General features: G+C 47.6%; 1 protein-coding gene across 2 annotated transcripts in view; it reads left to right on the top strand.

Moving 5' to 3' along the window:
• Positions 1–13,531, top strand: part of LOC135397052 (sushi, von Willebrand factor type A, EGF and pentraxin domain-containing protein 1-like) — a 45,966-nt gene that overhangs the window by 18,688 nt on the left and 13,747 nt on the right. The window contains exons 12-21 of one of the 2 annotated variants that reach the window (XM_064628381.1): positions 148–273; positions 4,335–4,547; positions 5,790–5,987; positions 6,126–6,320; positions 6,829–7,014; positions 7,860–8,039; positions 8,114–8,302; positions 8,387–8,631; positions 11,441–11,573; positions 11,677–11,796. In XM_064628381.1, the coding sequence (XP_064484451.1) occupies positions 148–273; positions 4,335–4,547; positions 5,790–5,987; positions 6,126–6,320; positions 6,829–7,014; positions 7,860–8,039; positions 8,114–8,302; positions 8,387–8,631; positions 11,441–11,573; positions 11,677–11,796 (1,785 nt within the window). The remainder of the gene's footprint in view (positions 1–147; positions 274–4,334; positions 4,548–5,789; positions 5,988–6,125; positions 6,321–6,828; positions 7,015–7,859; positions 8,040–8,113; positions 8,303–8,386; positions 8,632–11,440; positions 11,574–11,676; positions 11,797–13,531) is intronic. The other variant, XM_064628382.1, reaches the window with a different exon arrangement.

Genomic DNA, 13,531 nt, shown 5'->3' with positions numbered 1-13,531 from the left:
GTTGTCTCCACATAGGGGGTGGGGTGAAAAGTTTAAATAGAAAAAAAGAGAGAAGAGGAAATGTCAGCCAGGCTGATGTATCTCACACCTCATTGACATATACACTAATGTGTGGACAGGATCAGCAACATTAGTTCTCATTTTTAGGAGGACGAACTAATTTGAAGGCAGCGTTGGATGAAGTAGCAAGATATTTGGGTATATACTTCGCGATACACCGTATCCCTCAAAGCCATGAAAATCTGCACGTCAGCATCTTCCTGATAACCAACGGTGAGTACTCTTTGTCTTGCTAACCTACCCAAGCAGCAAAATGTACTGAAAGTCGAGTGCAATAGGGGTGGACGGGTAGGTGAAAGGCCTTGAACAGACTCGTGAAACTAAAGAACATTGATAAGACACATACCGTCCACCCCTATTGCACTCGACTTTCAGTACATTGTGCTGCTTGGGTAGCGATATGGGAAGACGAAATTTATCGACCACCAAAGTGAACCTTGTACGTGACGCCTTAGACAACATCATGTATCGCAGTGCAAACGAGACGATATCACTGATAATGAAAACGGGATGAGCTGTTCGTTTTCTGTGCGTCAGACTGTATTTTCACAAGGGTTGAAAAAAGAATCCGGATGTTAGAAAAAAAAAATCTTTCCCGTGGTGATTGATTGATTATTTAAAAGAAAACCAGATTTTCTTTGATATTTTTGGATAAATGGAATATCGAGTAGTATGTGCGGACCGCCAGACCCCACATTTGACATGCCTCATGTGTCCCTCCCTTTTTGGATCATCCCCTCTAGCAACAACTAGGCAAACAGCATGGCGTTGACGCAGGCACGCTGGTAGACGAAGTTCATAACATGACGACCTGAGGTTTTCAGGGCTTTGTACCATGGAACTAGGTACACTCTTGAGACCTTTCCTGGATCTGTAATGCTCCCTCAAGTTGCGGAGAAGTTTTTTACTGAGAAAATGGTTGGAAAACATGGCAATGCTGAAGAAGGACTGTCTGCCCACTACCTTATGCGAATTTTTCGGCAGCTCAGTTTTGTGCCCAGCAACCATAAGGCCTATTTAGGGTATATTTTCGGCACGACATGCAGAATGGTGTGGAGCACTGTAAGAAACCGCCTTTGAATAGAGAAGGCTTAGAGGGCATGAATGTTCACCGGCATTTTAGGGGATGTACATGACAATTTGTAACAAAAGTTTGCTGATCACTTGGGCTTTGGGATCACTGTGGCAAGGGACTTTGTCCTCACATGAAGTTGTATACGAAGAATAAACGCATGCTAGTCTATATATACTCGTCTAGAGGTTCTCTGCTTGAAAGATACAGCTGAGTCCCGACTGAATGTTCTGCGCAGTCTCTGTGGTACCAGGTGGGGGCTCACTGCTGGGGCTCTTTTCGGTCATCACCAGTCCCTTGTACGAAAGGTGGCTTACCACCTTCCAGTACTGCATCATCTCTGTCCCACATCTGAGCAACTGCCATTCTTGGGAAGAGCATCAAGACGTGCCTCGGCGTCCACGGATTCCAGATCGACTGCTCCTGTCTTCGCGGAAGACAAGGAGGCACCTGTACCCATTATGAGGCTCGATCAGTCCCTTAATCACTACATGAGGCTGGCAACTGCCACCATCGACACCCCTTAGTGTGCGCTTTCATTCGTCGTCCAGCGTCTGGGTACAGCCAAACCATTGTGGCCCACTGTAGCATTGTCCCCAAGCACAAACCTCTGCCGAGGCACCCTGTCCCACTTTAGGCCCTGTCCACACCCCCTGTTCGTGTCGATGTAGCTGGAGTGTCCACGAAGAAATCTGCGTCAACGGTGGTTCCACGGCAGCACAGCCTGGCTGTACTTGACAGCGATAGAGGGAGGATTCAGGTTTTCACCGACGAATCAATTATGCGTTCTGGCTCTGCTTGTGCCTATGTGATCCCGCAGTTGTCAGCTGAAGGATATGCAAGACTCTCACACTGCACGGCGGCGGCGGCGGACCTGCACACGATTTGTATGGTGCTTGTCTTCATTGCGTCCTCTCCATCTCCAGCTCACTGGTTCGTCTACACCGACACCAAAGCCAAACTATACATCATTCTCTACTCTGCAGGATTGGGCCGTCTGTCTCCAATGGTGCATGACGTCCTTGAAGTGCACTCCTCCGGGAACATGACATCCAGTTGCAGTGGGTCCCTGGCGATAGCAGTGTTCCCAGAAATGAGGCTGCAGATGCAGCTACCAGGCGAGTCCATCTAGCGCGTGGCGTTCATACCCTCCCCCGTCTACTTCAGCCTCCGTCCTGAGCCCCCTGCTTTTCAATGTGGTTATGGCAAGTTTTCGACGTTGTCTGCCCGAAAATGTGCACATTAGTATGTAGCCAACGATATGTACTATGGTCTTCTGAAGTACAATCACCAACATTGCAGCAGCGCTTCCAGAATGCAATAGATTGGAAAATACAAGCAATAATATCAGTCCTGCGTAATGGGGTATGGTACCCGTAGTCCTCGACATTCTCAATGTGTACATGCAATCCAGGGATGCTGGCCATGACATCATACTTCAGTGGATTCCTGGACACGCAGGCACACGGGGGAATGAGGCGGCTGATGAAGTAGCGGATCTTGCACATCTAGTTGATGTGCAAAACATATTGATGTCTCTTACACAGACTATGACTTGACAGCAACGGCTACAAGGCGACGGGAACTCCTCGTTGCTCCATCTAGCTGTCCCAGATCTGAAATTTAGAGTTCCGTCCACGTTACCTCTGTCTATCCAGACACTGTTGCCACAGGTTCCGTCTGAACGTGGCATACGGGCGCCAATTCCTCCATAAAAGTAGGAAAGCTGATTCAGCTAACTGTACACTTTGTGCAACCGTGGAGGACACAGGGCACGTTCTCGTGCACTGTTCTAGATACACACCTTAAAGAGCTACAATGAGATCTGCTCTCGACCGACTGGACAACCGCAACTTCGACCTCGTAAAGGCCCCCTCGGCCGCCTGAGAAGAGGGATGCTGCCTTGTCAGCGCTTGTGACATTTATTCAGCGCTGCGCGTTGGAGTCTGTCTATGAGGTCCGTGTGATCAATTGTGCGCTACGCTAACCGGTGATTTGACAGTAGGCCCATGCTTACCACCAAAGCGCCGGGGTTTTTTTTTCTGTTTCTTTATTTATTTATTTTTTGAGGGGGGAATGTCTGTTAATGAGAGTAGACGGTTTCAGCGTGTGACGAATCCAATTTCTCCCTATTATTTTTCCCGTTAGCATCAACATCATTTATTCTTTTTCTTCTCCAGCCGTTGCTAAATGCATTATCGCACTGCCGTTTGAAACTATTTGTGGATCGTACGTTTATCTATAACACTGGTACGAGTAAAATGACCTATGCTTTTTCTACCAGGAGAGGGGCGCGACATGCACACTTCATGCAGCACAGCCACGAGCTCATTTTGAGAATACCCTACAGATATCCGAGCGTGTGGCATCCATCACTTCCTGAGTGTCTCAGGAGGGACCGTCCTTTTACTGATGCCGTTTCACGTCACGAAATCGCCCTTGGAGTCTTTGCTCTGGGGCTGGTATATCATAATTATACTGCAGATTGTTGTGGTTATGTATACTAAGGCTAGCGATGTCTGTTTTTGCAACAGAACTCAATATGTAGTATAATATTTCTGCGTCGCTCCATTACACTGCAGTTCACACTGCTGCCCCTCTACGTTGGGAGCACGTCACCGCGATTGCCATTGCACTGATCAGACAAAACGAGGAGAGAAAGAAAGAGAGATGTTCGATTTAGCGAACGAAAACCGCGTTGCTGCTTAGCCACGCAAACGAGGGAAGAAGAAGTTGCTGGAGACGGGCACGTGGGCTACGGTGCCGGGAAGAACCATCTATTACAGCCCGCCATACATCTATGAAGAGCCTACAAGTTTTCTTTTAAGTTTGCCGCTAAATTACACTGACCGAGAGGAAAAGCAATCGTAAACCATGATAGTAAGTGCCTCCGTGTGCCTCGTATAATTCCAGCTTGCCCCACCAGGCAAGTACCGTCCACATTTACAATCAAACGAGGCACCCGCACACTTGCGCCATGCACTTGCGCTCATTGGTCAATCGCAAGGTTTCCGTGTCGCCGACGGAACGATTTTGGTCTAGACCAACTCGTACGATCTTTTCCGCTCTGGGCGCGTTTCGGAGTACATCATTGCCATGACAGCCGTACGACGCCGCATCCCTAACGCATGGAAACGCAGCAGACTGCAGTAGAAATAAATGACAGAATCAGGTAACCTATGTCCTGTACCTACTGTTACAGGAAAGGCTAACTTGGGCGGGAGTCCCAAGCAAGCTATAACAGAACTGAGGCGACCTCCGTACCGTGCTGAAGTCTACTGCATTGGCTTAAGGAGCGCGTTCAGCGTGCTTCTGGAGGATCTAGTGTCCAGTCCCATAGATGACCATCTGATCATCCTTCGGGGCTACGACAGCTTTTTGTTGCCAGCAGAGAGACTCATCAACGGGTTTAGTGGTAAGGCCCCATGTGTTCGCACGTACAGAGGCCTTCAGTTACACACTCTCAAAAATGAACCTCACCTTATGGCACGCTCATGCCAACCGTAATCTCGAATGATATTGTTATCTGCCCTGATTTGTTGAAAACGAGAGGCGTACGCCTTTTTTGTGACAATTATGCTGTTCATGATTGTCACAAAAAAGGCGTACGCCTCCCGTTTTCAACAAATCACGGCAGATAACGATATCATTCGAGATTATGGTTGGCTAGGAGCGTGCCATGCAGTGAAGTTCATTTCTATTTTTTTTTTACTTTCGTGTTAGCGCCGCGAAGCAACTGTGTCTATGAGCGGCGTACAGATGAGGACGGATGGAGAGAGGACAGCAGGCAAGAGTGGGGGACAGGGGTGTTAGTATGCGTTCTGGGCTGACTTCAGGGGGACTGTGACGACATTCGACTGGACAGTCTTCGGAAAACCCAGGGAAAACCTCAGACAGCACAGCCGGTGGTAGGATTCGGACCCACCACCTCCCAGTCAGCACGGCACTAACGAGCGAGACGCCTTAACCCACTCGGCCATGCCGCTGGTATTCATTTCTAAGAGTGCACATCTTAAGCAGTCTCTAGGCGGGCTATAGAATGTTCACGCACGACCACAATTAGCCACAGGCCACAATTAGTAACATGATGAGACACATGCGAGTCAGTACCATTCCGCTTCATGATCGCCGCTGTGCATAGTGAGTACTGCGCCGGCCGCACTTCTTCTCAGGTACCTTTTCTGTATTGAGCGGCGTTCACATGTTCCTGTAGAAGGGTTACCTTAGAGTTTTACAAGTGCTATTTACAGGCCAAGTGTGGTCCGTTACTTTAAGGCAACCGTTACTGTCGGTTTGTCATGTGTGTGCGCGTGTGTATGTCTCATCTTTTTCATCGTCATCCTGTTGCGTCTTTATTGACATCAGACACAACTGTCCTGGACTAATGCCCGAAAGAATGCCACGATTCTTCCGGTCTTTTCTGCGCCAGCGACTTCTTTTCGTACCTGTCCCTCGTCCTTCTCGTCCTTGCATGGACACAGCACATTCCACTCATATATTATCCCACATGCACTGAAGTATGGTACCACAATCGTTGCGGTGAAACACCTCATCTTATCGCCGTTCATGTAGTTGTCCTTATCGTTTCCACTTTAGCGCTGTCGCTTTACGCATCTTGTTTCTCTTTTCCTCCATTAAATGAGTGTCTGCCGTCCAGGTCGTAGCTGTAGGCCTCCTGGAATTCCACCATACGGCGGCGTAGACTATTACAAGGATGGTGTCCTCTACAACGATGACTGCTGCGAGCATGGCGTTCAAGCACGCTTCACCTGCGATGAAGATCATGATCTCGTCGGGCGAGAGATCATAACTTGCCGGAACCGTAAATGGTCTGCTCCCAGGCCACGCTGCAAACGTGCGCAAATTTCCTCTATCTATTGCTCTGTCTGTACTAGTCTCTTGATACGTGCACTTCAGTGTTTTGCCTGCGGCGTTTGCTGATTGTCGAATTAACACACGTGCTTTTCCTTTTCTTTTTTTTTTCATCCTTTAGCCGAGGCAGTGGAAGTGTGCGAAGACATAATCGTGGCAAACTCAGTGTTGAGAACAGACAAATCGGGTGGAGACTATTTCGTTCCAGATGACGAAGTGTTCGTGTATTGCAATCACGGTTATCGAATTAACGGGACAGATTACCTGGAATGCAACGAAGATGGCACTTGGAGTGATCCCATACCTTCGTGTGTTGGTAAGTCAATAGGACTTGCTTGTCACCAACAGATACAGCACCCGACGCCCTCTGTTGACCACAAGATTGTGCTTGAGCTGTGGATCCGTAATTTACTGGTTGTCTTAACAGTTGCAACGCTGTCCTCATTCACGAATTGAAGTGTTGAAACTTGAGAGCATTGACTCGTGCAGCTGAAACCTTGGGCTCGTAGAACTGCTATCCTTCTAGTTTTCATTGTATACGGTTTCAACGAAATATACTGGTATCATATTCCTAATATATAATATCCCATCATATACCTAAAATGTAATAATCTTATCATTTCGTTTAAATTTGATTTCACTTGAAGCGCAACGTCAACCACACTGCTGAAGCACATTTGGCAGAAACATACCACGTTTCATGTACAGCACGTAACGATGACGTTATATTGGTCCTCTTGTAGAGCGAAACTTCTTACTCACAAATAGAAGAAAGACATGGCGTTTCCGGTATATCATAATACAATTACAATTGTGCACGGCAGAGTACAACTGCACTCGAGAGGACTTCGGCCCCCATACCATCGTGGAGGAGTTTGTGAACAGCACCGTCATGGAATTCCCCGTCGACAGCCAAATCAACCTGAAGTGCGAAGAGGGTTACGTGCTGGAGGGTGCATCCAGTGTGATCTGCGCGGGAGGAGGATGGTCTAGGAAGCCCGAGTGCCTGAGTATGTAGGACTATCTCAGCTACTTTAACACCTGAAATTGAATTTGCAGGCGCTGGCGACAGGCAGTCTCAGGACTGAGTCCGTGTATTACCCTGTACGAGAAAATATCTTTCGAATTCAGTAATAATTGCTTGCTGTGGGCGATATGTCATTTAGTCATGGAAGCACAGCTAACGGACGGCCTAGGAAGCCCAAATGCCACAGTATGTCGAAGTATAAGGAACGAACTCAATTTCAAGTGAACGGACATTCAAACGAGCCGAGACCAGGCTTGTACACTTGTAGTAAAGTTGCAGGTAGTGGCGATAGGCAGCCTCAGGAGTGAGTCCGTGTATGAACGTGTACGGGGAAATATCCTTTCGATTCAATACTGACGTCCTGCTTTCGACGATGTCATTGATTCACGCTAACACATTAGCGCGCTTGTTAAACCACCCTTGCCACTTCTCAGCCTACGTTCTCGGTATTCAGTATGCGATTGACGCATCCAGATAGTCTATTGCCCCATGATACAGAAGCTCCGCGCAACAAGGCTTAGTAGGTACTGAGACGGTGTTGACGGTGTTATGGTACCGCAATTGTTGCGGTGAATCACCTTATCCCATCGTCATTAATGTAGTTGTAGTTGGCAGTGTTGATATTTCGGCTCGTACGTTTTTAAACATTGTTACGTCATTCGATGACGCGATGGTGACGTTCGCAGGCATCATTCAGCTCATCATCATCATGATAATGTGAGATGATGGAGTCAAATGACACTTCCTTAAAGAACATAGATAAAACGAGGTACCGCATTGTGTTCTGCACGGTTTCCATCTCAACGAGATCTCTTATATTTGACCAAGGGATCCACTGTGGCCGTCCATCGGTACCAGAGTTCGGTTGGATGAAGATAAATACCTCGTTCATCGATGACGTAGCTTTATTCGGCTGCCGACAAGGGTATAAGCTGATTGGTCACGAGAATCGCTTTTGCCTGCCCAACGGCGTATGGAACGGATCTGTGGCACGTTGTGTCTCGGAAGGTACTGTATGGAAACGGACATTCTGACTTATCCACCCAGAGTCTTATCCATCACGTCTTCACTGCGAAAAACAGAGCGACTGGCGGCTCAACGCGGTTGCGAGAGTCCGGGCATACCAGACAACGGCGTGAAGATTGGTAACTCTTACGGACCTGGAGCCAAAGTCAATTTCTCCTGCAATCCGGGTTATAGGCTTCGCGGGAACGATACAATCCTTTGCGATCACAGAGGGTTTTGGTCGCACCCCTTGCCAACTTGCATAGGTAAAGTTATAAATAGCTCCAAAGACATGTTCAAGACATGGTTCAAGACAGAATCTTGAGTAACATATGCGTTCGCCATTTCAGGGAAGTTCCAGTTCCAAGTTCAGTATGAGATGCCACTGAAAGAAAAGGAAAGGCTGGTGAGGCCAGCCATTAAAAATCTGTCGGATGCCTTGAATGCTTCTGTTAAAGAGAACAGGGGAATGGGTCTGAACTTGGATGCACCAGGCGTACGTCATGTGGTCTACTTTGTTATCGACGCGTCCTCCCGTATGGGCGAAAGGGACTTCTGGAAAGGCGTTGCCTTGGCAAGAGCCATGATTATGAAGGTAACGAATGTCTGTCCGGCAAACGGTGGTGGGTGGTGGTGGTGAAGGTGGTGGTAGTGGTGGTGACGAAAACCGGCTTTCTGTTGTTAGCCTCGCTTATGTGGGCTGCGTCACGACCGTAGCCAGGATGAGATGAGATGATGTGATAACAGATGAAGGAATGATGATGGCCGAAAGTTAAGATCTAGGGTAGTCACTGCCAGAATTGGTGAGTGATGGATATAACTATCAACAACAACAACAATAATAAATGAAGAAAGTGATGATGACATGGGTATAACTATCAGGTGACGAATAAGCCCTAAGAAAATAAAGATTCGGTTTAGCGCCTACACACTGAGCCGTGCTACTTCTATATAAGATCACACATTGCTTAAACTGCTAATGCGGTTTGTATCCATTCATAAATGAATGAAACAAGGCGTACCGGTAGTCAGTAGTACTAGTTCCCCGTTGCGAGTATCATATATGGCCCAGAAGAATATCTGTCGCCTACCAATATGTTGGACACCCGTTCGTATAAGCATATACAATTTCTACATACTACGCTGTAGCTCACACTTTAATGTGGTTGTAGGAAAATGGATCAGACGTCAAAACACGCTGGGAATTGATGGCAGACACATGTATATGCACTCCCGTGATTTTTCATTGTGACCGTAGACAGTAGATAGCTATATACTTCTCTCCTTTTTTTTTTTTTTTTTTGTCGCGTAAACAGCGTCGTCTTCAAGTGGTAGCTTCTCTACAACCACCGCCTCCTGGACATCGTTTACTGGAATGAAGGAGATTATTTAGGGGGAGGGGGTATTGATGTAGCGGCCTCCACCAAATACTGGTCAGTGAGGTCAGTCACTGTGAGGTCAGTGGTCAGTCAACAAATACTGGTTGTGTAGGCCTGGTGATCGGCCATGCTTTGACTTCTGCAGCCGCCACACGCGACCTCCTATCACCGCCGTTGTCATCTAGCCTGAGGAAACTTCCCATGCATATCCTTATGTAAAGGACCCTTCTACAACTTGCTTACACTGCACTTATATTTAGAGGCAACACCAGATCTACAGTCACAAAGGTATACCTCCGCCAGCGAGAAACGTAGTCCACACATTGAGAGTGGGGTATACGAGATGGTGGCGGGCACAAGGCAAATAGTGATGGCGATTCACGTTTTCGTTAGAGCCAATATTTTACGTATTCGGCCTTTAACCACGCAAATGTGCTATGAGAAGGCCGTCGGAAGGGTGTCGGAAGGGTGTCGGAAGGGTGTCTTCGAGAGAATATCAACGTATGAGCAGCCCGTTGTAGCATCCGTGCGTACTGCCAACGCCACCTAGATGCAGAAGGCATGCTCGTTGTCTCGTCTCCCTCCTTCGATTAAGAGTCAGAATTCGTCCGCTACTGCGATTCACCGTTCTGCGAATTAAGGAACCCGCAGACGATTGCAGCTCACCTGGAACCTGCAGATCTAAATATTTAGAGAAAAAGTGGAAGACGCTTTTCAGAAAATCGACTATTGAGAGAGATTGGGACCGTTTTGCGTTTTATTAGTTTGTTATTTAGTTTTCCCATTTAGCACGCGGGGACGTTCAATCACAACTCGCAGACGACGATGGTTCGCCTTCATGGGCACGGCTGCCGAAAGCACGTTCGTGATTGGCTACGGTCGTTGAAAACACGATCCTCATTGGCTGACTCTTAATTGTTACGTCATGGCGACGAGTAAGCAGGCTTTCTCTATCTAGGTGGTGTTGGCAGTGCGGTGTGACTCGAATGCGCCATGCGAACACCTAAGCCAATCATAGCTGTGGCAAGTGCACTGAAGGAATTTCCATGATGGAGCTTTTTAGCTTACTGGCTATAGTCGGTGACTCGTAAAGTCTATATAGGCCTCACCAGGTTTACCAGAAAAGTATATACATGTCCAAGAAAGATGCAGAAGAGCACGGAAAAGTACCGAGCGCACGCTTACGACACGTGCCACTTGATCAGTTGCGCCACCACGATCCACAGCAGTATTGTTTTGCGCTGCTTAATACAAGACGATTAGACGTGCGCCTGACATGAAAATAAACTACAACTATTTTTAACAATCATGCAACGACTTTAAAGGGACACTAAGATGCAAAAACGACTTGCTGTCAAATGAAAGTTCGTGTTTCAATTAGTGCAATTCAAACAAAATCAGTTCACACAACGCTACCGTTTGGAAGAAAAACGCAATGGAAACAGAGCCGTCTTTGGCTGCAACAAATGGGATCCCCAGGAGGCAAAGGTTGGCGGCATCCAATGAGACAGCAGGAGAAGCGCGGATACCTCTCCTGGGCTTGTGGATTAGGAACGGTTCCGATCGTAGTGTTCTGTATATGCCCGGCATGATGCGCACTGCTGCATTTTTCAATACCGATTCACTGAATTGCAGCCCACAACAGTTCTCGCGAAAATCTATCTCGATGCCCTTCGGGCAGCGACGCCAATCCGCTTCGCAACGCGCACTATATTCTCCACCGGGACTGCTCCACAGCATGGCACGCGCAGCATGGACTAAAAACACCGATGCACGAGCTGAAGCGCCCTTCACTGCTTAGCGCCGAAGAAACAAAAGAGTCGGGCATAATCTTGATTGTAGCTTCGTAAGGGAATCAAAGTTTTCTATTATGATGACAAGTACGAAATTAACGTAGCGTGTAACGTAATATGGAAGTAAACTTGTTTTTGCATTTTACTGCCCCTGTAACGATTCGCTTTTCCTCTATGATCCTTATAACGTGCAATCTTGTAACATATCTGATGCCTGCTTGGATGCTTTCAGATCAATGTTACAGAGCGAGGCCATCGAGTTGGCGTACTAACGTTCAGCAACAGGTCCACGCGCGTTGTGTCGCCCAGCAGACACCACTCAATGGATGTCGTCCTCGAACGACTTCGTGGCGTAATTTACGTGGGTGAGTTTCCTTTTTGATTTGCTCGCTTATAGAATTTCAGGTACCCAGTAATGTGAGAAAGCAATCAGTCTATATAAACACAACAAAAACCATACATTCTCAGGAGGGGGCACAGCCTTGGTGTCAGCGTTGGAAGAAGTCATGGTAGAGTATCACACTGCCTGGGCCAGATTCGTAGGGGATCGAAAGAAGTTGAAACTGAGCATCTTCCTGATAACCGACGGTCAGTATACTCCAACTACCCCTACTGCCGGACATGACACATGTATCGATGCTTCAGCGACAGCAATACGAAATTTATCGGATTTCGGTTCGAAACCGAATTACAAACGCAGTACGCTCGAGATATGTGCACCAAAAATGAAATCAGTGAAAAAGGTGCCCTGTGACTGAACGACTGTAGCACCTAGGTTGTATTTTTGCTGACTGCGTCATTGACGACGAGTCAATGGCGCCACGTCTCAGGTCCTAAGGAACTGACTCACCAAACACAGCAAGATTTCTGTGGAATTACAGCTGATGAGATGACGACACCGACTAGCTCTGTCAGTACGCAAGCAAATAACCATGGATGCATTAATGATCCCGCGCACTCGTCATTCAAAGACGCCCTCGAATTCGGTGGTTCACACGTGAAACCCTATCAACCTTGAATTTCTCTACACTATTCCTAAATGTCTTATCTCAGTGTTGTGGATCCTATGTTGGTGCCACGCTCATCCTTTGTAGCAGTACCTATTTAATGTCCACGAACTATTCCCTCTCATACCACAGTAGGTCAACCCGGCATGATGTAAAGCTATCTGAAGGCTGGAATGACTAAAGAACCTCATATCTTCACGTATTTAAGGAAAATTTTAGCTAAAGTTTAGGCGGAAACAAAAAATATATTTATATATATATCTATACAAGACGGTTACGACTCATGTAACGCGAAATGCAGCGTCAGCTGTGCATGTCTTGAAATAAGGCCGAATGAAAGTGTGGAGACAAATTTATTTAAGCGTGATGAGTATTGATTTGAAGTCGCTGAAATGGTTGGCGACAACAACAATAAATGATGACGATGAGATGACGTGTTTCACCGCGGTGGTGCGGTACCCTCCCCAATGCACGGGAACATTATGTGAAGATGATATAGAAAGGATGAAAACACAATAAAGAACTAAAGCGTCTGGTTGACGAGGTGACTGAACGAGGGGGCTGTTTTGGAACACCAAGTCTTTGCATGAGCCACGTCTAGTTGTGCGTTGACGGATGTCGGTGCACAGCGGAAGGTCCAGGTGTCCGGACATATCACTTAGGAAAGCGGTGTTCTTGGCCAGTGAAACGTCCACGTTGAAATCTGAGACGACGAGAAGCCTATGCATGTGGTAAGGCGCGAATACATACACGATAAAGTCGCGGATGTGTTCCAGCGCGGCGCGAGGCTCGAAGTAGCACACAGCCACCACGAGCCCTGTTGGAAGCTGCACGGCACAAATTTCTCCGGCGTCGTCTCCAGGAAGGGTAACTACAAGTGCTGTAGCCAGTGCTCCGGCACGCTGTTAAACAGCAACTCCGGCCGCGAGGTTGCCTTTTCCACTGCGACGCGCCCCGCAGCAGTTCTTGAAGTTCTTGAACACAGAAGTGATGTCTGACGGAGGACAGAGTCGTGTGCAACGTCTTCTGCGTGGAGCTGTACGCAGCGTACATTTTGGGGCAGCGAGTGTCCACGAGTGTTCCATGCACTGCGTAGTGATGGTGCGTAGGCGATGCCTTTGCAGACGATGAAACTCGCTCGCCAAAGTTCTGTCGACATTCACCTTTCCGCGATAGAAGTTGAAATCATTACCAGCTCCTTACTTTCTATCGACAGCGGATGTAAAGTGGCGGGATTCTCTTCGTTACTCCCAGCGCTGAGCGCACATGCGAATAGAGTTTTGTGCGGACATGCGAATGCCGACGACGCCAACGCG

This window comes from Ornithodoros turicata, chromosome 6 (assembly GCF_037126465.1).
Source record: "Ornithodoros turicata isolate Travis chromosome 6, ASM3712646v1, whole genome shotgun sequence".
Classification (NCBI taxonomy): Eukaryota; Metazoa; Arthropoda; class Arachnida; order Ixodida; family Argasidae; genus Ornithodoros; species Ornithodoros turicata.
The sequence above is the reverse complement of the archived record's forward strand: the minus strand, read 5'-3'. Positions and strand labels throughout refer to the sequence as shown.